Genomic DNA, 25,279 nt, shown 5'->3' with positions numbered 1-25,279 from the left:
TTCAAGGTAGGGCCACTTACTGTAGTCCCTTAAGAGGAAACCATTTTGGAGAAAAACTGCAGAGCCCACACAGGCCAAGACTTTCATAGGTGCAGGAAGAAAACATCCCAAGGAAAGCTGTTGGAAAAAAGAAGACTGGAGAGGAAGCTAGCAGATGTTACCCTGTGCCTTCTCAGCTGACAGAGAAACTTCAAACATCATCGGCCCTTTCTTCAGTCAAGTTATCATTCTCCAGATGTCTTAGTTTGGATATTTTAATGACCTTAGAAATGTAAATTTGTAACTTAATAAATCCCCTTTATAAAAGCCAATCTATTTCTGGTATTTTGCATTTCTGGTAGCATTAACAAACTAAAGCATTAAAGTATTTAGAATGTGATTTGTTAAAGAAAGGGGTATAGTTTTGTCCTTGAGAATGTATAGGACAAAGTGTGGGTGAATATGAAAAGTTGTGGAAATTGTGGAAATGAATTTTGTTTGTTGTGGTCAATGCTGACTAAAATTTGATGTTTGACAATGGTGAATAGTTTGGTAAATGGCTAGTTTTATTGTGAGAGACAGGAACTGAATGGATATGAAAAGTTGTAGAATAGTTGAGAAAGTGAACTCTGTTTTTTTTTTTTTGAGTCAACACTAATAAAAATTTGATAGTCTTCCTTATAACATTATTTAAGAGCTTTTCATGTCAAACTGTGTAGTCATACAAAATTGGAGTTTAGTCTCTCTTAAAAATAATGCAGATTCCAAAGGAACAGAAGTTTATTTTATCCAAAAACTAAATTTTCTGTAGCATATAATCTAATTCAACCTGTCTAGATAGATGATTTAAACAACCCAAACTCATGGACCCCAGAATGAGAATGAGGGCTTGAAATTCTATAGAGTTTAATGTGATATCCTGATACATTCCAGAGTATGTTGAACAGAGAATTAAAAAGTACTGGCAACGTCCCTTGAGGGACAGGAGGAAAAATGATTCTATTAAGCTTTCCCATTATGGAAAAACCCTGATACTTTCTCAAATACTAGGGACTCCCAAGTCTACAGGCCAAGCCCTTTATCTTGAAGCTTGCTCTTGTGAAGCTTATTATTTTTTTTTTTAATTTTTTTATTAATCAAAAAAAAGAAAAGAAATTAACACAACATTTAGAAATCATTCCATTCTACAAATGCACTCAGTAATTCTTAGTATCATCACATAGATGTATGATCATCATTTCTTAGTACATTTGCATCGATTTAGGAAAAGAACTAGCAAAACAGCAGGAAAAAATATAGAATGTTAATATAGAGAAGAGAATTAAAATAATAATACTAATAATATATATATGTATATATAAAGGAAAAAGAAAAAAAACAAAAACAAAAGATACAAACACACAAACAAACAAACAAAAACCATATTTCAGGTGCAGCTTCATTCAGTGTTCCAACATAGTTACATTACACTTAGGTATTATTGTGCTGTCCATTTTTGAGTTTTTGTATCTAGTCCTGTTGCACAGTCTGTATCCCTTCAGCTCCAATTACCCATTATCTTACCCTGTTTCTAACTCCTGCTGGTCTCTGTTACCAATGATATATTCCAAGCTGATTCTCAAATGTCGGTTCACATCAGTGGGACCTTACAGTATTTGTCCTTTAGTTTTGGGCTAGACTCACTCAGCATAATGTTCTCTAGGTCCATCCATGTTATTACATGCTTCATAAGTTTAGTCTGTCTTAAAGCTGCATAATATTCCATCGTAGGTATACGCCACAGTTTGTTTAGCCACTCGTCTGTTGATGAACATTTTGGCTGTTTCCATCTCTTTGCAATTGTAGATAATGCTGCTATAAACACTGGTGTGCAAATGTCCGTCTGTGTCTTTGCCCTTAAGTCCCTTGCGTAGATACTTAGCAGTGGTATTGCTGGGTCGTAATCCATTCTGCCATTCTATGTCTTTTGATTGGGAAATACAGTTCATTAACTTTTAGTATTATTACTGTTTGGATAATATTTTCCTCTACCATTTTGGCTTTTGTATTATATATATCATATCTGATTTTACTTCTTTCTACACTTTACTCCATACCTCTCTCTTCTGTCTTTTCGTATCTGACTCTAGTGCTCCCTTTAGTATTTCTTGCAGAGCTGGTCTCTTGGTCACAAATTCTCTCAGTGACTTTTTGTCTATAAATGTTTTAATTTCTCCTTCATTTTTGAAGGACAATTTTGCTGGATATAGGAGTCTTGGTTGGCAGTTTTTCTCTTTTAGTAATTTAAATATATCATCCCACTGTCTTCTAGCTTCCATGGTTTCTGCTGAGAAATCTACACATAGTCTTATTGGGTTTCCCTTGTATGTGACAGATTGTTTTTCTCTTGCTGCTTTCAAGATCCTCTCTTTCTCTTTGACCTCTGACATTCTAACTAGTAAGTGTCTTGGAGAACGCCTATTTGGGTCTATTTTCTTTGGGGTGCGCTGCACTTCTTGGATCTGTAAATTTAGGTCTTTCATAAGAGTTGGGAAATTTTCAGTGATAATTTCTTCCATTAGTTTTTCTCCTCCTTTTCCCTTCTCTTCTCCTTCTGGGACACCCACAACACGTATATTTGTGCGCTTCATATTGTCATTCAGTTCCCTGATCCCCTGCTCAAGTTTTTCCATTCTTTTCCCTATAGTTTCTGTTTCTTTTTGGAATTCAGATGTTCCATCCTCCAGTTCACTAATTGTAGCTTCTGCCTCTTTAGATCTACCATTGTAGGTATCCATTGTTTTTTCCATTTTTTCTTCTTTGTCCTTCACTCCCATAAGTTCTGTGATTTGTTTTTTCAGTTTTTCTATTTCTTCTTTTTGTTCAGCCCATGTCTTCTTCATGTCCTCCCTCAATTTATTGATTTGGTTTTTGAAGAATATTTCCATTTCTGTTTGTATATTCAGCATTAGTTGTCTCAGCTCCTGTATCTCATTTGAACTATTGGTTTGTTCCTTTGACTGGGCCATATCTTCAATTTTCCGAGCGTCATCCATTATTTTCTGCTGGTGTCTGGGCATTTGATCCGATTTCCCTGGGTGTGTTACACAGCTGGTTGAAAGCTTTTTCTGTGAAATCTCTGGGCTCTGTTTTTCTTTTCCTGCCCAGTAGGTGGCGCTCGTGGCGCTCGTCTGTCTGCACCGCAGTTGGCCCGGGAAACCGCGCGTGGAGGTGGGGGTCGCTGGCCGCCGCGGCTTGGGAGAGTGCCGGTCCTAATTGCCCAGCTGGCCCGAAATGCCAAGCGTGACGGGAGGGCCCCGCTATCCAACGTTCCCAGTCAGACCGGGGAGCCACGTGCATGGAGGGGACCCCAGTCGCCAGCCGCCCCGGCCGGGAAAACGCGCGCCCCTCGGGTCTCTCACTGCAGCAGATTCTCCCTGCCAGTTCAGCTGTTCCAGAATGGGGTACGCTGTCTTTTTGGTCTCTGTCGTGACTCCGGGAGCTGTTTCGTATTGTTTCTGTTTCTTTAGTTGCTTTTCTGGAGGAGGAACTAAGACCCGCGCGTCTTACTAAGCCGCCATCTTCTCCGGAAGTCTCGAAGCTTATTTATTTAACAGAGAAGTTTAACCTACCTAGAGGAATGGCTAAGAGACACTTCCAGAGAACTTCTGTTGTTGCTCAGATGTGGCCTCTCTGTCTCTAACCTGAACTCGTGAGGAAAATCATTACCCTCCCCGCTATGTAGGACATGACATTCAGGGGTGAAAATCTCCCTGGTAACACAGGAAATGAATCCCAGAGATGAGCCTGGCGCTAAACCATGAAATTGACAATGCCTGCCTGACCAAATTGGGGAAAAGAATCATAACAAAATAAGGTGTCAGTGGTTGAGAGAATTCAAATACAGTTGAGAGGATACTCTGGAGGCTACTCTTCTGCAAGCTTCACCTAGATATTGCTATTTACCATGGTTTGACAAACCCCAACCAAAACCATTCCTGCCAACCCTAAAGAATACCCAAGGCATTATCTGAGGTTCTACAAAGGTTCCATGCACTATGATTACTTTCAAGGAACATACAACCTCTAGATGGTTTCCTAGGCCACAAAAGTACTGAAACCCAGAGGGGCCAGCCTCTCCAGAACATCAACCAGTTCCATCCCTCATTACATATTCTTGACAGTGCCTTTCAACATAAAAAAGTTATAATGGGCATAGCCAAAATACCCCTAGAGATTGGGAGAAAGGTCACAGGAGAAGGTGGAGTTATAACAGAGAAGATAGGATTTAACAAATGAATATGACTGCTGAACCATTATGTTGATTTTTTTTTTAGTTTCCATTGTTTTGGTGAGTTAGAAAAAACTAAAATTGTGGAGTTGTAACCCATGACAAACTCTGAAATCTGCTCTACAACTAATTGTTTGCAGTGTGAGTTGAAATATATTGCTTTTTTTACATATATGCTATTTTTCACAATAAAAAAATATATAAAATAAAGACACCTAGGGCTCTAACTGAGATTCTGTAAAAGTTCAATGCACTATGATTACTTTCCAGAAAACTACACACTCCAAATGAATTCCTGGGCCAGATAAGTCCTGAAACCCAGAGGGGCCAGCCTCTCTAGAACATCAACTAGTTCTGTCTCCTGATCCCATGTTATTGATAGCCCTTTCCAACACGAAAAAGTTTGAATGGCCATAGCCCATATACCCCTAAAGATTGGGAGAAAGATAACAGAAGAAGATAAAGTTATAACAGAGAAGATAAGGTTTTACAAATGAATATGACTGCTGAGTCATTATAGTGATATTTCTTTTAGGCTCCAGTATCTTTGGAGCAGCTGAAAGGAAAAACCTACAGTTGTGGAATGGTAACCCATACCAAACTCTGAAATCTGTCTTATAACTACTTGTTACAATGTACTTTGAAATTTATTACTTTTTGTATAAATATTATATTGCACAATAAAAAAATAAAAATGAAAACAATGAAAAAATAATGCAGATTGCTGTTCTGCTCTTAATGAAAGATTATAAAAAGTTTTCTTAACCATCTGAGTATTCTTTCTAGAAGACACAGATTTTACATCGTATCAGAATAATAAACTTATTCATTTTATGCGGACATTATCATCATTTATTTTAGAAGATCTTTTATTGTCACTTTGGTTAAATAAGGGACCAAATCTTATTTCACAGTAACCCATTTTCATTTTTAACATAGTGTTCAAACCTGACAACTTCAGACATTTTGCCCTTTCAAAATCGAACTCTAAAGATTATCTTTTATTTTGATCTTTGCAAAGGATGTGCTCTCTTACCTGGTAAAAGTGAGATGATGTTACATAGGGAGTGTTTGGGGGTATTACAATAATCAAAAAAGATTTTCTATCCTTCTGTTAACTAAGAGTGAAATGTTATTCAAATATTTAGAGATTATATAAAATTCCTAAAGACTTGACAATGTTCTCACTGTCCATATTATATGCTCATACTGATCTACATGATGTTAGACACCTACTGTTGTCTACTGACGCTGTTAGGAATGGTTTTGTTATTCTTAAAAGAAATTACAGGACAGGCCACGATGGTTTAACAGGCAGAGTTCTCACATGCCATGCCAGAGACCTGGGTTCAATTCCCAGTGCCTGCACATGGCAAAAAAAAAAAAAAAAAAAACAGAAAAATGAAGGTTACAGATCATGGAAACAATGAAATCTACTTGTCAGTTACACAGCTTTGCCCGAATGCATCTCTGGAAAGTCAGCTGTAAGTCAGAAAATCTTCAACAAAAAGGGACTTTAAAAAAGAAACAGTGCAAGTATATAAATCATGTTCTCCCTGTTAATTAACATAATCCTGGTAAATGTGTAAAGGTGAGTGTGCTGGTTGGAAGCTGTTATGTATCCCGGAAAAGTCAGGTTCTTTTAATCCGATCTTGTGGGGGAAGACCTGTTGTTAGGTGGGATCATTTAATTAGGCTGTTTCCATGGAGATGTGATCCTGCCCATTCAAAATGGGTCTTGATCCACTTATTGGAGTCATTTTAATGGGAGACATTGTGGAGAAAGCACAGACTCTTGGAGACAGAAAAAAAAATACCCCAGGAGATGCTAGTTAAGAGGAGAAATCCAGAATTTTTCCTGGAGAAGCTAAGAGAGGACCCTGGAATCAGAAGCTGAGAGCAATGAAGCAGAAGCAAGGACAAGCAGATGCCAGCCATGTAACTTATGAGTTGACAGAAGTGTTCCAGATGCCCGTTGCCTTTCTTTAGAGTCCAGGTATCATCTTACTGATGCCTTAATTCAGGCAGTTTCATGGCCTTAGAACTGAAATGTGTCATATAATAAATCCTCTTTGTAAAAGCCAACCTATTTCTGCTATATTGCATTCAAGCAGCTTTAGAAAACAAAACAGATTTTGGTACTAGAGAAGTGGGGTTCTGTGATTTGCAAAACCCAAAAATGCTGGAATAGCTTTATAAATGAACAAGGGAAATATTCTGGAAGAATTGTGAGGAGCATGATAGAGAAAGCCTAGATTGCTTTGAAGAGAGTGTTCTAGATATATGGACTCTAAAGATACTTGGGATGAGATCTTAGAAATGGTGTGGTTGCACATTGGAAGAAAGGCAACCCTTGTTTTAAAGTGGCAGAGAATGTGGCACATTTGAGCCCTGGTTTTGGATGGAAGGTAGAATTTTAAAGTGAACAAGCTTGGATATTTAGCTGAAGAGATTTCCAAACTGAGTTGGAAAATACAGCCTTGCTTCTCCTTATGGCTTATAGTAAAATGTGAGAGGAAAGAAATGAACTGAGAACTGAACTCTTGGCTACAAAGCAACCAGAAATTAATAGTCTGGAAAATTCTGGGCTTCCAGAAAGTGAGACCCCAGAGAATCATGCCCCATATAACGATTTACCCAACTATGGAAACAGTTAGCCACTTCAGAAAAAGCCAAGAGTGGAAATATAATTATCCAGAAAGAATTTGTGCAAAGTCCTATTGTCTGACAGTTGAGACCCCTTATACTGCATGTCAATCCAACAAACTTTGTTTTACGAGGTCAGTATGCATGGAACCACTGCCAGTCTAGACTAAAATGGAGAGAAAAGACAGATTGAAGTAAAACTGACTTCAAAGACAGAACCATGGAAACTAAGGTCTGGAGCCAAGAAATCTTGTGCCAGTAGAACAGCTCACTCATGCATGTGGAGAGGGTGAGTTTGCCCTGGAGGCAGAGGGCAGGCTTGCTGCTTTGCTGTTCAAGAGAGGATTGCTACCTCAGGCCTCAGAAAGAGTGGGGCCCATTCCTTGGCAATTCAGGAGAGCTGGCCACCATCCCACTCTTCTGAAGGGGTTGAGTGTGTACTCCAGAGATGGCAGAGAGTCTTGATGCCACCCAGATGCTGGAGGAGGTGGAGTCAAGAACAAGGTGTTCTTCCCAATTTTGTAACCCTCTCCCCAGTGTTTGAAGAGTGCAGGTCTACTGCATAAGTCCTTGGAAAGATGACATTGCCTCTCTCAAGTGCCAGGAATAAAGCATCATTCTATAAATGACTCTCAGACTTTGAAATATAGTGGAGTTTGCCCTGCAGGTTTTCACAATTGTTTGGGTCTGGTGACCCCTGTTTTCCTTCCAGTTTCTCCTTATGGAAATGGAAACATTTATCCTATGACTGTCCTTCCTTTTTATATTGGAAGCAGATTACTTATTCTAAGTTCCACAAGTTAACAGCCCGAGAAGAATTTCACCTTAGAATAGACCACACCTGTAAGCGATTTTAATGAGATTTTATACTGTTTATGACTTTGTATTATACTGAAATGGTTTAAGGCTTTTGTGATATTGTAATGGAGTGAATGTATTTTGTATATGGAAAGAACAGTCTTTTGAGGGTCCAAAGGGTTGAATGTGCTGGTTTGAGGCTGTTATGATTTCCAGAAAAGCCACCTTCTTTTAATCCAATCTTGAGATGGCACACCTAGTACTGTGAGGGAGCTTTTGATTAGGTTGTTTCCAAGGAGATATGGCCCCCTCGATTCAAGGTGGATTTTAATCCACTTACTGGCGTCCATTAAGGGAGAGGCATTTTGGAGGAAACATAGACACTTGGAGATAGAAAAGAAAATACCTAGGGACATGCTAAGCTAAGAGATGAAATCCAGAATTTGCCCTGCAGCATCTAAGAGAGGACCCTGGAATCTGAAGCTGAAAGCAACAAACCGTTAGCAAGGACCAGCAGATGCCAGCCATGTGCCTTCGTAGCTAACAGATGTGTTCCAGATGCCAGTGGCCTTTCTTCAGAGTCCAGGAATCTATCATCTTGTTGATGCCTTAATTCAGACATTTTCATGACCTTGGAATCTAAATTTGTAAGCTCATAAATCCTCAGAAAAGCCAGTTCATTTCTGCTTTATTGCATTCCGGGATCTTTAGCAAACCAAAACAGTGGGACAGAACAAAACTTCAACAGTTTCTGGCTGATGATTCCAGTATACGCCAACAGTCAAATGTTTTTATTTCTGAAAGTAGCTTCATTTAGAAAATGCTTATAAAAAATTAAGGCCTATATTAGAAGCTCTTACAGCAGTCCCATATATCCCTGAGCTTTAACTGTTTTTTCTAAGTTCTGAGATGCTTTGTTCTTTGTGTATGATCTGATAGGTCTTTGGAATTTTGGGTATCTGTGCGACATCTGAGACTCAGAATTAGGGTATTGCAGCTCTGAAACTCAGCATTACTCCAGACAGCCACTTAAAATTTTTTTTTAATTTTAATTTTTTATCATCACATAGTTGTGCATTCTTCGCCATGATCATTTTTAGAATATTTGTACTCCAGAAAAGAGAAATAAAAAGAAAAAAAAAGAACTCATACTCCATACCCTAAAGGGGTAAACCCCTCCCTCTCATCGATCGACAGTATTTCAATCTACCCAGTTCTAACCCTTTATTTTCTCCATTATTTATTTTTATCCCACCCCCCCACCCCCCACTTTTTAAACTCATCTATCCGTACTCTGGATTAAAGGAGCATCAGACACAAGGTTTTCACAATCACGCAGTCACATTGTAAAAGCTATATAGTTATACAGCCTTCTTCAAGAGTCAAGGCTACTGGAACACAGTTCAACAGTTTCAGGTACTTCCCTCTAGCTGCTCCAATACACAATAAACTGAAAAGAGATATCTATATAATGCATAAGAATAACCTCAAGGTTAACCTCCTGACTCCATACAGCCACTTTTAAAGTAAAAGAAAAAGAGATTAGAATTTAATTAGAGATGTGAATGAAGTTGATCAGGTTAGGGCTAAAGTAAATCAGAATACAGGATAAAAGATGTTATTGTCTGTATTTTAAGACCTTTTATTCCTTTTTAAGAACAAAGGAATAGATATTTCTTTTATCCAAAATTTAAATTTTCTGTGGCACACTAACTTAACTTACTTGTCAGTTTATTTAAGCAACCTAATTCAGCTTTATGTCACAGAGAACCTAGGATATGGAATGATATCTTACTATAATTTTGATGCAATACTCGTGTGCGTTTCAGAGTGTTTTGGGCGTAACATGAAAAAGTATTTGTAAGGTCCCTTGAGGGACCAGTAAAAGAAAGTGTGGAACTATTAAACTTCCCCACATGAGGAATTCTTACTATTCGTATAAGTAATGGGGCTCCCAATTAAATAAGCCAAGCCCTTGATCTTTTTTTTCCCCTGTAGGAACAGACTATGTATTGGGGAAGTTATAATACATTCATAGAAAGACTAATTTCTCCACAGCAGGAAATAAAGATAAAATTAATAGCATTGATAATTCTTCTTTTTTCTTTTAACTCTTTTTATTAATGTATAATATAACATATATATAAAGCAAAGAAATAAAAAAAACAATAGTTTTCAAAGCACTCTTCAATGAGTAGTTAAAGAACAGATCCCAGAGTTTGTCATGGACTATCATATGATCCTCTCATATTGTTCCTTCCAGCTACTCCAGAATATAGGAGGCTAGAGGGTTTAAATATTTTTTTTTCATCGCAATAAACTTTTTTCCTTTTTTATTGTGAAAAATAACATATATACAAAAAAACTGTAAGTTTCAAAGCACAGCACCACAATTAGTTGTAGAACATATTTCAGAGTCTGACATGGGTTACAATGCCACAGTTTTAGGCTTTTACTTCTAGCTGCTCTGAAATACTGGAGACTAAAAGAGATACCAATTTAATGATTCAGCACTCATATTCATTTGTTAAATCCTATCTTCTCCGTATAGCTCCATCATCACCTTTGATCTTTCCATCCCTCTCTTTAGGGGTGTTTGGGCTATGGCAATTCTAAATTTTTCATATTGAAATTGTCTATCACTAATATGGAACTATCTGATGTTCTGGTGAGGCTGGGCTAGGTTTCAGAACTTATCTGGTCTTGGAACTCATCTGGAGGTTGTAGGTTTCTGGAAAGTCACTCTAGTGCATGGAACCCTTGTGGAATCTTATATCTTGCCCTAGATGTTCTTTAGGATTGGGTGGAATGGTCCTGGTTGGAGGTTGGCAGGGTATGATAGGTAGCAAGGTCTAACTGAAGCTTGCACAAGAGAAGACTCAAGTAGCCTCTCAACTCTACTTGAACTCTCTCTGCCACTGATACTTTATTAGTTATTTATACTTCTTTTCCCTCCTTAGGTCAGGATGGAATTGTTGATCCCGTGGTGCCAGGTCTGCTTCTTCCCTGGAATTCATCTCCCACATCGCCAGGGAGAATTGCACCCCTGGATGTCATGTCCCATATAGGGGGAAAGGCAATAACTCCAAGCCCTTGATCTTGAGGCTTGCCCTCATGAGACTCTTTTTTTGTAATGACAAAGCTAAACTTACTTATAGCTAATACCTACGAGGTATCCCCAGAGAAACTCTTCTGTTGTTCAGTTGTGGTCTCTCTCTTTAAGCCAAACTCTGCAAATAAACTCACTATCTTCTCCTCCACATGGACATGATGTCCAGGGTTGTAAGTCTCCCTGGAAACGTGGGACATGACTCTCAGGGATAAGTCCAGCACTGGTATCATGGGATTGGTAGACGAAAAGGGGAAAAAGAAATAAAAGTAAAGTTCCAGTGGCTAAGAGATCCAAATAGAGTTGAGAGATCCTTCTGGAGGTTACTCTTATGCAAGTTGCAGCCAGATATTACAAAATGCCACAGTGTGCAAGTCCCAAGTAGGCACAAGGTTTTTGTTCTTGAAAACTCTAAGGAACACCTCAAGTTCTATCTGAAGCCTATAAAATGTTTTTTCTCCATGTAACAAGGTTATGTCACCTCCTTCTACTCCTTTTATTAAAACTTACAATTTTGGGTGGGCCACGGTGGCTCAGCAGGCAAGAATGCTTGCCTGCCATGCCCAAGGACCCGGGTTCGATTCCTGGTGCCTGCCCATGTTAAGAAAAAAAAAAAACTTACAATTTTCTTTTTTTGTTTGTTTGTTTAGTTGTGTATTCATCATCATGATCATTTCTTAGAACATTTGCATCAATTCAGAAAAAGAAATAAAAACAACTGAAAAAGAAAGAAAACGAAACAGAAAAAAAATTATACACATGTGGTAGTTAGATTCAGTTGTCAACTTGGCCAGGTGAAGGCACCTAGTTCTGTTGCGATGGACATGAGCCAATGGTACGTGAACTTCATCTGTTACTGATTACATCTGCAGCCTGCTAGGAGGCATGCCTGCTGCAATGAATGATGTTTAACTTAATTGGCTGGTGCTTAAATTGGAGAGTGCAACCTAGCCCAGCCCAAGCTGCTCAGCATACCTCAGCACAGCACTCGCAGCTCAGCCCAGGCCTTTGGAGATGCAGAAAGGAATCACCCCAGGGAAAGTTGTTGGAACCCAGAGGCCTGGAGAGAAGGCCAGCAGAGATTACCCTGAGTCTTCCCCCATAAGAAAGAACCTCAGATGAAAGTTAGCTGCCTTTCTTCTGAAGAACTAACAAAATAAATCCCCTTTTATCAAAAGCCAATCCGTCTCTGGTGTGTTGCATTCCGGCAGCTAGCAAGCTAGAGCAACATACCATACCCCTTACCCCTCCCTTTCATTGATCACTAGCATTTCAAACTAAATTTATTTTAACATTTGTTCCCACTATTATTTACTTTTATTCCATGTGTTCTACTCATCTGTTGACAAGGTAGATAAAAGGAGCATCAGACACAAGGTTTTCACAATCACACAGTCACATTGTGAAAGCTATACAATTATTCAATTGTCATTAAAACATGGCTCCTGGAACACAGCTCTACATTTTCAGGCCGTTCCCTCCAGCCTCTCCATTACTTCAGAATAACAAGGTGATATCTACTTAATGCGTAAGAATAACCTCCAGGATAACCTATCGACTCTGTTTGGAATATCTCAGCCATTGATACTTTGTCAATGTCATTTCACTCTTCCCCTTTTGGTCGAGAAGGTTTTCTCAATCCCTTGATGCTGAGTCTCAGCTCATTCTAGGGTTTTTCTGAATCCCTTGATGCTGAGTCTCAGCTCATTCTAGGATTTCTGTCCCACATTGCCAGGAAGGTCCACACCCCTGGGAGTCATGTCCCACATAGACAGGGGGACGGTGGTGAGTTTGCTTGTTGTGCTGGCTGGAGAGAGAGAGGCCACATCTGAGCAACAAAAGAAGTTCTCTTGGGGGTGACCCTTAGGCCTAATTTTAAGTATGCTTGACCTATCCTTTGTGGGGTTAAGTTTCATATGAACAAACTCCAAGACTGGGGGCTCAGCCTATAGCTTTGGTTGTCCCACACTGCTTGTGAGAATATCAAGAAGTCAACTTGGGGAGGTTGAATTTTCCCCAGTTCTCACCATTCCCCGAAGGGGACTTTGCAAATACTTTTTTATTCACTGACCAAATCACTCTGGGATTTATTGGGGCATCACTCTGGACAAACCAACAAAATCTCAAAAGCATACAATTTTCAATTTAATTATGAAGTTTATTTTTCAGAGCCATAAGCCTCCAGATTGTTCCTATGCCAGTTAAGCCCTGAAACCCAGAGGGACAAGTCTCTCCAAGAACAACAACTAGTTTCATTACTCTACCCTTTAATGAACATGCCCCTTTCCATCATGAAGACATTAGAACGGTCCTCACCCAGATATTCCTCGAGATTTATGAATGGGCAAAATTAAAAGGGGGTAAAAGAAATGAAGTATTAACAAATGATTTATGACTATTGAATCATTATAAGGTGTTTTACTTTCTATATTTTAAACTAGGCAGAATTTAATTCCTGAGATTACTGAAACTCAACTAGTCTCACCTAGACAAATTGTTCTGGCCAGAACTTCTGGTATAATATTGAATAGCAGTGGTGAAAGTGTCATCCTTGTCTTGTTCCTGATCTTTAGGGGAATTCTTTAAGTCTTTCACCATTGAGTGTGATGTTAGTTGTGGATTTTCTTAAATGTTGAGAAATTCCTTCTATTCATAATTTCTGAGTTTTTATTTTTAATCAATAAGGTGTACTAGACTTTGACAAATGCCTTCTTTGTTTTTACTGAGATACTCATGTATCTTTCCCCCTGCATTCTATTTAGGGAGTGTTTTGCTTTGGTAAGGCTGACGAAATGCAATATACCAGAAATGGATTGGCTTTAACAGGGAGGATTTTTAGCTTACAAGTTTACAATTTTGAGGCCGAGAAAATGTCCAGATACGGGCATCAACAGGATGGCACCTTCTCCCCAAAGACCAGCTGTTGGTGATCCTCAGATCCTCTGTCACGTGACCTCACAGATGGTGATGTCTGCTGGTCTATCCTTTTTCTCCTGGGTTTCATTGATTCCATTTTCTGGCTTCAGTGACCTCTACTCTGAGCCTCTGTGTGTCTTCTTGTCTCTCTTCACTTTCTGTTTGTTTTCTGTGTGTCCTTTATCCTCTTCTGAAGGTCTTCAATAAGAGGATTAAGACCCACCTTGAATGTCATAGGTCACATCTCAGTTGAAATAACATAATGAAAAGTCCCCCCAACAATAGGCCTACACTCACAGGAATGGGCCAAAAGTACGTGATCTTTCCTGGGGTACAAACAGCTTCAGGCTACCACATGCGGTTTATAACACTGATGGCTTTTCATATATCACCTTTGGTCTGTAATGTTCTTTCCTTGTGATATCTTTATCAGGCTTGGTATCAGGATAAGTCTGGCCTCATTCCATCTCTTGAATTCTTAGGAAGAGATTCAGAAGCATTGGTGTTAGCTCTTTAAATGTTTGGTAGAATTCACCATTGAAGCCATCTGACCCTGGACTTTTCTTTGACGGGAGGTTTGATTATTGATTAAATCTCTGTAGCTATTACAGATTTATAACATATATAGACATATTGAATATGGCAGTTATAGCACAAAGGGGGAGAAGGGAAAGGAACTATACTGGAGCAACGTTTCTGTATTTTACTCGAATTAAGTTAGCATTATCTTGAATTAGTTTGTAACAAATTAAGATACATATTATCAAGTTCAAATGACTACTTTACTTTAACTCTCAAGAACTCTGTTGCTTTCCTTTTAAGACATGCTGATCTTAAGACTTTTTGAGTAATGTATAATAATTGGGTAAAGAGTGTTGGGAGACAAAATCAAAAGTAATTTTCTACTTGACACAGTTCCTATAAGTAAAAAATCAAAAGTATTTCATTGTTGCTTTACATTTCTAGATACAAAGAAAACAAAAAACAATTTTTATTAATCTTTTTATTTTGAAATTATTGTAAATTCACATGCGTAGTATAAGAAACAGCACGCTAAGAAATGATCACGATGATGAATATACAACTATGTGACGATATCATGAGTTATTGAGTATATATCAAGAATGGAACGATCATATGGTAGGAATGTTTGTATGTTGTCATGTTTAATAAATAAATAAATAAATAAATAAATAAATAAATAAATAAATAAATAAAATGCAATTTAAAAGAGAGAGAAATGCTATGGAAAGAGACCATGTTATCCTTTACCCAGTTCCTCCCGATGGTAGAATCTTACAAAACTATAGTACGATATTACAACAAGGAACTGGACAGTGAAATAGCCAGGAAAGTTGAGTAAGAATGATCAGCTCATTGACTGCGTAGCGCGGGGGCACAGGAGAGTAGGGAAGGAAGTGCATCTGGGCGCGCGTTCCCGGGTCGCGCGCTTTGGGAAGGCGCCAGGCGGCGAGCGCCGAGAGGCGCGGAGGAGCGGTGGGGGCAGGCAGCTCTAGCCGCGCAGCCCGGAGCAGCCAAGGGAGCCGGGCGAGACGCCCCCAGAACCCGAGTTCGGCGCGCTGGGGGACTCCGCGCTCGCTGCCACGGATCCCGCCACTAAGGTCTGCCTCGGTGCTATGGCCATGTTCCTGCACATGGTAGAGTAGCGGCCAGCAGGAGGCAGTGAGATGCGTTCCCAGACCAGAGCGGTTGTTTCGAGTAGGATTGACATCTTAACGGTATTTCGTCTTTCAATTGTTGAACATGGAATGTCCTTCTATTTATTTAGGTCTTTGATTTCTTCTAACAATGTTTTGTAGTTTTCTGTGTACAAGTTCTTTATACCCTTGATTAGTTATCTGAATGTAGTTACAAGGGAAATGTTAGAGTATACATATGGTAACAATAAAAATCTTTTAAAAAAATCCATGGAACTGCATAACACAAAGTTAAACCATGGACTATAGATCACAGTACAACTATGAAATGTGCTATCATCAGTTGTAACAAATGTTCCTCACTAATGCAAGGGGTTAATAATAGGATGGTATGTAAGAATCTGTATGTTTTGCATGATTGTTCTGTAACCCACAACTTCTCTAATAAAGACAAAAGAAGTTAATATGGATAATTCATTTACTGTATGAAATGTAAATTTGTATTGAATTGACGAATTTTCTACTTCATGTAGTTTTTTTAATTTTAATTATTTTTATTGTTTTAAAATTATTTTAAAAAATTAATGTGATGTACTGCTGAATTCAGTTTGCTAATATTTTGTTGAAGATTCTTGCATTTATAATCATGAAATACTGGTCTATAATTTTCTTTTCTTGTGGTATCCTTATCTGGCTTTGATATGACGGTGAGATTGGTCTTGTAGATTGTTTTAGAGTGCTACCCCTTTCTTCAATTTTTTGGAAGAGTTTGGTTGGATTGATGTCAGTTCTTCATGGAATGTTTGGTAAAATTCCTCTGTGGTGCCATCTGGTCTGGGCTTTTCTTTGTTGGAAAGTTTTTAATTACTAATCAATTTCTTTACTAGTTATTCGTTTTTTGAGATCTTCTGTTTTTCTTCCTGAGGAAGTGTTGGTAGTTTTTGTGTTCTGGGGAATTTGTCCATTTCATCTGGGTTATCTCATTTGTTTACATACAGCCATTCATCATATTTTCTTATAGTCCTTTTATTTCAGTGGGGTTGGTAAATATTGTCCCCCTTTTCACTTCTGATTTTAGATTTTTGTGTCTTCGCTCTTTTTTTCCTTCATTAGTCTATCTAAAGGTGTATCAGTTTTATTGATCTTTTCAAAGAATCAACTTTTGGTTTTGTGATTCTGTCATTTTTTTACTCTCTATTTCATTTATATTTCATTTTAAATTTTCTTCTTTTCTGCATGCTTTGGGTTTAGTTTTCTCTTCTTTTTCTACTTCTTCAAGTTTTGATGTTAGGTCTTGGCTTTGAAATCTTTCTTCATTTTTAATGTAAGCACTTAGAGCTATAAATTTCCCGTTCAGCACTGCCTTTCTTGCATCCCATAAGTTCTGTATGTTCTATTTTCATGTTCATTCCCTTCACGGTATTTTCTAAGGTCTCTTGTGATTTTCTCTTTAACTTACTGGGTTGTTTAAGAGTATATTGTTTAATTTCCACATATTTGTGAATTTTCCATTTCTCCCTCATTTCTAGCTTTATTCCATTGTGGTTGGAGGAGATACATCATATGAGTTCAATGCTTTTAATTTACTGAGGTTTGTTTTGTGACATAATATATAGTCTATCCTGGAGAATGATCCATGTGCTCTTGAGAAGAACGTATACTCTGTTGTAGTTGGGTGAAGTGTACTATATATGCTAGGTTGGTTTAGAGTATTATTCAGATCTTGGCTTTTCCTTATTGCTCTTCCTTATACATGTCTTGTGAATGGGATGTTTTTGTCCATTATACTTCAGTGATGATACTTATTGTTCCTTCAGAAACATTTTAATTTTCATTTTTAAAATATGATGTTGAATGAAAACTTAAACATACAATTCACTCTGGAAAAATAAATATTGTCAGAAGATTTATCTCCTGGATTTCACCCTAGTGATTTAAAATTACACCTGACCCACTCTCCGTTTTTACTAGTGATGTGGATCCAGGGCAGCCAGATCAGTCCCCTGCACCTTTTCTCTTTTAGTGAGGAGTCCTGGAGTCAGGTCAAAGTATCTACCTATTTTCTGAGACCTTGAATCACGATACGATCTTCACTGCTGATTTTTATGGCTTAATTATAATAAAAATCAAAGATCTAATCTGGCATTAAAATTCCAGTTTTTCTCTTCTTTGTGCTTTTAAGAATAAGCTGTCAATCCACAAGTCAAATGAAAATTTTTATATTGTCCTTGGATTGTAATTGGGAGGAGAGAAACAGCAAGAATGAGAACTAGAGCTAGAGAAAGAAGGAGAATGATTTCTGGTGCTTAAGAATTCAAAGATTTGAGATCATCCTAATTAATATCTTCCAAATCATAAGGGTATAAAGTACTCTGGCTCAAGTTGGGCATATGTTTTATTCTCTAGGTTTCCACGCCTGATATCCAGGAATCTCCAGTTTCCAAGAACGGTTAGTATGTTTTATTTGTCCTGTGAGATTTTCTTCCTTTTTTTTTCGGTAAAAATTTGAACATGTTCAACATTGTTCTGCCTGAGCTTCTGGCCTATCCCATGCCTACTCATTTGGTATTTGTTAAGAAGTTGAGTGGATTACTAAAAATAAGAGAGCAATGATAAAGGATGGAGTCTACCATAATTCTTTAAAAATAAAGTGGGAAAGGATGATGAAAATATTTTATGTAAAAATAAGTGTTTCTCGGGTGGTGCCCTGGTAGCTCAGTGACAGATTCTCAGTTGCTGTGCTGGAGACCTGGGTTCGATTCCTGGAGTCTGCCCATGCAAAAAAAAAAAAAAGATGATTATCATTCCTGCCAATACTAAAGAACACCTAGGGCATTATATAAGATTCCACAAAGGACAAAGGCTCCATGCACCAGGGTAACAGCCTCCAGATGGGTCCCTAGACCAGATATATCCTGAAATGCAGAGGGGCCAGCCTCTCCAGACCCTCAGTTAGTTCCATTCCCCATCTCATATTATCAGCAGCCCCTTCCAACATGAAAAAGTTAGAATGGACATAGCCCAAATACCCCTAAAGAGTGGGAGAAGATGGTGATGGTAAAGCTATGCAGAGAGCGTAGAGATTACCAAATGAGTAGATTGCTCAATCATTATATTGATATTTCTTTTAATCCCCAGGGTCTGGGAGCAGCTAGTAACAAAACCCTAAAAATGTGGAATTGTAACCCATACCAAACTCTTGAAAATGTTCTACAACTAAATCTTGTGATGTGTTTTGAAATTTATTACTTTTTGTATATATGTTATTTTTCACAAAAAAAGAAAAAAAGTCGATTGTGATGATAAAAAAACTTTTTGATTTAAAAATAGTGGCTCTCAACATATTTTCAAAGAAAGTCATCAAATAAGAATGTATTTGGCACTAGAGAGATGCACAAGGCTTTCTATCAGTAAATGATAGGCCAAAAAAATTGAGCTTTCCTTAAAGCATGTGAAATGTCACCATCTTTGACCCAAATCCACTGTTTTGTCCAGGCTCTGACCTGTTCCCCACAAATATTTTGCAAAGAGCACTACCTGAGCTTTTCCTCAGTATTTGTTTCGTCCGTGGGGGTTGATTATTTGAATCTTAACTGAAAGACTCCTGGGAAGCCTGAGGAAAAAATACATATATGTTCTACATTTAACAACTGCCCTATTTTAACACTATTTTTGTTACTTATAAATAAAGAGGTACTCTAAATCCTAAAGTAACAAATAACGAAAATTATATGACAGTATTTTTCACAGAAACCTGTAATTGTGTACATATGTTTTAGGTTGGATCACAACTAGCAACTTTATCCGGAGGAAATCTTGACTGGCTTGATAAGCAGCAATTGCAGCGCTTAGATGAAAAGTTGATTATTATTGATGAAAATGATAAGGTTATTGGTACAGACACTAGGAAGAATTGCCATTTGAATGAAAACATCGAAAAAGGTAGTATGGAATGTTCTCTTTGTCCGTTTTGCAAGATTTTCTCATTTTTTCCAGCTGACAAGAGGAGGAGAGGGGAAAGAATTAAGGCATTTCTCATGATGAGGAGACCCCCTCAATCAGCTTATGCTTGTCTTCTTTAGGAGAAGATTCAGGAACAGCTAATCTTAAACCATTTATATGGACCTTTAATTTGTCAAGCAAATTTCAATTAGGTGGAAATTCTGAAACATCAGTTTGGGTCATCACCACAATCATAGACTTTCTGCGATATTATTTTTTTTCTGTGAGACAGAGACTGAGGAAAAAGTGAAACAAACAATTGTACTGACACCATATTTTTATGTTCATATGAATGGCATTTATTTTTTCAGGACTGTTGCACCGAGCCTTCAGTGTTGCCTTGTTCAATACAGAGAATAAACTCTTGGTACAGCAGAGAGCAGACACTAAACTTACTTTTCCTGGTGAGTCAGTTGAATGTATAGTTTAAGAGGAAGGTTTCATGTTTGGCCTAAAAGTATCGGGAAAATAAATGATTTGGATTACCAGTGTCCATCTCTCACTTTGGTCAACTGTTAGTTCATCCCTGAGGAAATGGGTAGTACTGACAGACCCTTATTATGCTGATGTTTCTTCTAATGGTTATTTGATTTTTACAATACAGCTCTGTGAGTCTTTGGTTCATTTTTGTTTTGTAGTGGAAAGGTCTTTCAATGCAGAAGAAATGGGCGATGTAAGGATTTGGAAGATTAAAGTAAATAATATTTAGCATAAAATTAAAGAGAGAAATGATTATTTTACAAGACTTAGAGTTTTTATATATATTTTATTGTCAGTTTTATTCACACACCATCCCATACCTCCTAGGTATACAATCAATGGCTCCTGGTATAATCACACAGTTTTTCATTCACCACCATAATCGAAATGACATTCCCATTTCTTACGAAAAAATAATCCCATCCCCTTATTATTGACATTTAGCTTTGGTAAAGTGCCTTTGTTACAATTACTGAAAGAATATTACAGTGTCACTGTTAACTATAGACCGTAGTTTGCATTAATTATATTTTCCTGTATACCACCCTATTATTAATAATAATGACATGCATTTGTTCTAGTTCATGTAAGAACTTCCTTATTTTTTCACAATTAATTACCATCATCATCCATTTTAGGTTTCGCTAAGTTATACAGTCCCTGTTTTTATCCTCTAGCTTTCATTCTGGTGATACACACACAGCACTAGCCTTCCTCTTTCAACCATACTCACACTCAGCTTTGTTAGTTATACTTTCAGTATTGTGCTACAACCACCACACGTATGGTGGTCATGGACAATAATGGACACAGTACTGTTTCCATTTCCAAACAGCCTCATTAAGCATTCTGTACTCCTTAAACATCAGTTGTCCAATCTCTACCCACTTTCTATCTTCTGATCAACTATGCTCCAGCGTTTAACTCTCGAGTTTGCTCATTATGGTTCATTCATATCAGTATATTTTTTGCACTTACAAAATCATGAGTGACCAACGTAGGGATAACATCTTTAAGGGGAGAAAGCATGAATACCAGCAATAGAGAGAGCTCTTGTGCATTCTCTTTTGTTCTGGGTAGAGTTGAAACTGAACAGGAGTCTGGTTTTCTGTAAAAGAAGAAGAAATTGAAATGTTAAACAAAAAAGAAGGCCTAGGATCATTTGGTTTTCATTTTAACATTTTTTGCATGGAGACTTCTACAGTTTTCAAAAGCACACCTTGCCTACCACCAGCAAAACTGGATGGGACCCCCACCCCCAGCATAAAAGACTGTGGCCATGGAGAATCCTTTCTCCTCTCAGTTCCTTGTTCTCTGAAGTTCGGTGGATGTATCCTAGTCATTCCCAAACTCATTTCTGTATTTGCTGGCCAAGCTGTAGGCAGTTGGCTCTTCTATGAAGCTGAATTAAGTTTATATAAGAAAAATTTAAGGCTGTTAATTTAAAAGCTTTACTGTGGGGTGGGCCATGGCGGCTCAGCAGGCAAAGTTTGATTGTAGGTGCCTGTCTATGTAAAAGAAAAAAGGCTTAACTGTGGAACAGATAACCACAGTATGCCAATAATGCTCCTTGCTTTAAAATAGACATTAAAATTGAAGTCACCTTCAGGATATACAGAAGTGAGGCAAGGGTTCCAGCTCTGTAATTGTATATTCAGTTTTAAGCAAACTTTTGTAAAGTGACTTAAAGCATTCACTATCTGAGGAGTGAGATGGAACAGAGAGAGACTTCATGTGTGGAGTGGTTCCCTCTCAATCTACGTGTTCTTGCCATTACTTATGTAATTAGTGCTTACCACTAAGAAAACTTTGTCAAGGATATGATAGCTTCAATTCCTTCTATAAAACTATACTCATTAAACAAGAGCACCCTTCTTTGCAAATGTGACTCTTGCCTTCTCAGTATCATCTCATGTCAAAACACTTGCCCCAACACACACATCTCACAAATACACTTTCCTCTTCCTCCTTTCCTATGATATTCAGATACTTTGTTGGGGTGTAAACATATATGACACCGAGTCCTTGTCTCAGTGCAGCAGAACATACATGAGATGATAAATTCCAATTCAAGGATCTACCTTAGGTGAGCAATAAAGGCAACCCATTCTTAGGAGCACCCGTACGAGGTACCCAGCATTATGCATTACCTTGTCACATACCTCATCCAATCTCTCACTGCCCATGAAACCATCAGAGTCAGTCTCTATACAGATGCTCACAGCAAACCCTGTGCTCTTTCTGCTCTCCCAGGCTATATTTGTTACAGATCATTTTGTGTTTCCTAAAGGGTTTGTGTTTTTATTTAGCATATTCTGTTTTCAGGAAATAAAGGAAATGTTTTCCATGTGCATTCTGTCCAGGGTATTTTACTGACTCTTGCTCTAGTCATCCAATATGCAACTCAGAAGAACTGGAAGAAAAAGACGCTGTTGGAATAAAGAGAGCAGCTCAGAGACGTCTGCAGAGTGAGTTGGGAATTCCGCAGGAACAGGTACCTAATATCTGTCCAATAACTGATGTACCAATAGTTAAACCAGTGTATAAAATTAGGTGAAAGTTGAACGTGAGTTCTGGTGATGATTTGTGTCCTTGGCTTCGAAAACGCGTCGCAAACAAGCAACAGAGAGAGCTGTTGTGCGTTCTCTTTTTTTCTGGGTAGAGTTGAAATTGAACAGGAATCTGGTTTTCTATGAAAGAAGAAGAAATTGAAATTTTAGACTAAAAAGACTGTCTAAGATCATCTGTGAACCAGTCATTCATTTTTGCTTTATCTATTAAAGAAGCTCTTTGAGAGAAAATGGATATTTTCTTTACAAAGCTGGTCAGTTTCTATGGGAGTTTTTATTGCAGGGTGGGAATCTCTGTAAAGTCTGTCCCAGACAGATATACTGAAACTATAAAGGCCTATTCAGGCTTGAGTCTACAAAAGTTTAGTTAGATAGAACTAAAGCTTTGGTAACTAACTCTTTTGAGGGAAATGAATATGTGTTTATTTTCTCTATTTGCCTATATATTCTCTATATTTATTACTTTAGTGTTGTTAATATGGCACCAATTTTTGTCATAGGTTTCTCCAGAGGACATGTCATTTATGACAATGTATCATCACAAGGCAAAATCAGATAAAATTTGGGGAGAACATGAAATTTGTTACCTTCTGCTTGTAAGAAAGAATGTTCCTGTAAATCCAGATCCCAGTGAAACAAAAAGTTTCTGCTACATGAGCAAGGAGGAATTAAAAGAGCTACTGGAAAGAGGGGCTAAAGGAGAAGTAAAAGTTACTCCATGGTTGAGAGCCATCTCAGAGAAGTTTCTGTTTAAATGGTGGGATCACTTACCTGATGTGTCCCAGTTTGCTGAGCCTCATAAAATACACAGAGTGTGAGAGGCATGGATGACAAGAATTAGCCATAAATACTGCACCCAAACAGAAAATGCTGTGCTTATATTGCAGGCAAGCATGCCATACAACTGACTAAATAAATCACTTATATTTAGCCTTTCTAGCTACTTCATGTTATCTTCACATTTTTCTTTTTTCTCGTTTCAATAGTTTACTTCTGCTTAGTTTTAAAAAGGAAATTTAATATTTCCCCCTTAGACTATTGATAAACAGTCAGTCATTCTTATATCTCTGGACTTGACTATGTTAGTTTCAATTCATCTTTCATTTGGGGCAGTCTTATACTCATTGTATGGTTTATGGAGTTTTTGGAGCGAAAGAAATTGGGTACTGGGTCGCTGCTGAGTGTTGTAATAAGATGGAAAGGATATTCCTGTTGGATCTAGTGCATTGTTTGTGTCCTCCTATAAAGGTCGGAAAATGTGGTATAAGATTAAAATCTGTATCTCTTGAATCTGTGTCTCTTGAACTAACATTCTCAACTGTGGTACTGCATTCACTTTCATTGTTTCATTCAACCTCACACTAGAGGTTCTTCCATTAAGACAAGAAAAAGACTAAAATTTATAAAGATTGGAAAGAAGAAATACAACCATAATTATTTCCACATAGTATGGTTATGTGTGTGAAAAATCAAAATAATCTTCAGGTAAACCATTTCCATTAATAAATGAATTTAGTAAGATTACAAAATATGAAGTTAATATACAAAAGTCACATAAATTTGACAACTTAGATGAAAGGTGTTAACTCCTCAAAAAGCATCAACTGCCACAGCTTACCCAATATGAAATTTGAAAACCCTAGACGTTTTCAAATTTGAAATGTGAAATCGAATTCACAGTTTAAAACTCCCCAAAGAAAGAGAATGTGAACAGTGACAGGAAAGGGGAACAAGAGAGGCTTCTTGAAACCCATAATGTTCTGTTTCTTGATTGGGTGATGGTAACAATGTTCATCCACTTTGTGAAAATTCACCAAGCTGAATAGGTTAGTTTTCCCTATCTCTGTATGCCTATCTCTCTATGTTTTTATTGACATATAGCAAGATGATATAAAAGAACATCTTTTTATGTGTCAATAAAAAGTAAAATAGAATAAGATTTTAAAAACTCTTCAAAACAGAAATATCCAGGTCTTGATAGTTTTTCTGGAGAACTCTACCACCGATTTGAAGAAAGAACACCAATTCTACACGAACTCTTCCAGAAAATAGAAGTAGAGGGAGCACATGCCAATTCATTTTATATAAGCCAGTATTTCCTTGAAACCAAAACCAGGAAAAACAGTACAAAAAAAGAAAACTACAGAACACCATTCCTGAATGTAAATGCATATAATCCTTAACAAAATGTTAGCAAATAGAAATCAGATGCAGACACATATGCATATAATTATGCACCATAATCTAGTGAGGTTTATTTCTGAGATGCAAAGCTGGTTCAATATTTGGAAATAAACTAATGTATTCCACTATATTAACAAAAGAAAAAAAATACATGATCATATGAATTGATACAGAAAAGCATTTGAAAAAAATTCAACACCCATTATAAAACATCGAAAAAACAGGTATAGCCGGTAACTTCCTCAATTTGATAGAGAATATCTACCAAAATCTTACAGCTAATATCATACTTAAAGGTGAAAGACTAAATGTTTTCTTCCTAAGGTTGAGAACAAGGCAAGGATGTCTGGTCTTACCCCTACTATTCAACCTAGTATTGGAAGTTCTGGCCGTTGCAGTTGGCAAGTAAAACAACCAAAAGCCATGCAGTAAAGAAAGAGAAATAAAACCATCTCTATTTGAAGATGACATGATTGCTTACATAAGAATCCCAATGACTCTACAAAAATCTTCTAGAACTAATAAGTGAATTCGGCAAGGTCACAGGATATGTGATCAATTAAAAAAATGAATCACATTTTTGTATAAGTGCTATTCATTTATGGAAAGTGAAATTAAAAATATAATGCTGTATATGATTGCTCAAAAACATGAAATACTTAGGTAT

At 37.5% G+C, this 25,279-nt stretch overlaps 1 protein-coding gene across 3 annotated transcripts in view; it reads left to right on the top strand.

Annotated features, from left to right (window-relative positions):
- Positions 1-23,718, top strand: part of LOC143675627 (isopentenyl-diphosphate delta-isomerase 2-like) — a 28,473-nt gene extending 4,755 nt beyond the window's left edge. For all 3 annotated transcript variants that reach the window (XM_077151735.1, XM_077151730.1, XM_077151737.1), the window contains 5 exons: positions 17,783-17,825; positions 19,156-19,318; positions 19,690-19,782; positions 22,222-22,352; positions 22,929-23,718. In XM_077151735.1, the coding sequence (XP_077007850.1) occupies positions 17,783-17,825; positions 19,156-19,318; positions 19,690-19,782; positions 22,222-22,352; positions 22,929-23,246 (748 nt within the window). In that variant the 3' untranslated portion in view covers positions 23,247-23,718. The remainder of the gene's footprint in view (positions 1-17,782; positions 17,826-19,155; positions 19,319-19,689; positions 19,783-22,221; positions 22,353-22,928) is intronic.
- The last annotated feature ends 1,561 nt before the right edge of the window (positions 23,719-25,279 follow it).

The sequence above is a fragment of the Tamandua tetradactyla genome, chromosome 1, assembly GCF_023851605.1.
Source record: "Tamandua tetradactyla isolate mTamTet1 chromosome 1, mTamTet1.pri, whole genome shotgun sequence".
NCBI lineage: Eukaryota > Metazoa > Chordata > Mammalia > Pilosa > Myrmecophagidae > Tamandua > Tamandua tetradactyla.
Note: the sequence above shows the minus strand (reverse complement) of the source record. Positions and strands in the feature narration are given on the sequence as shown.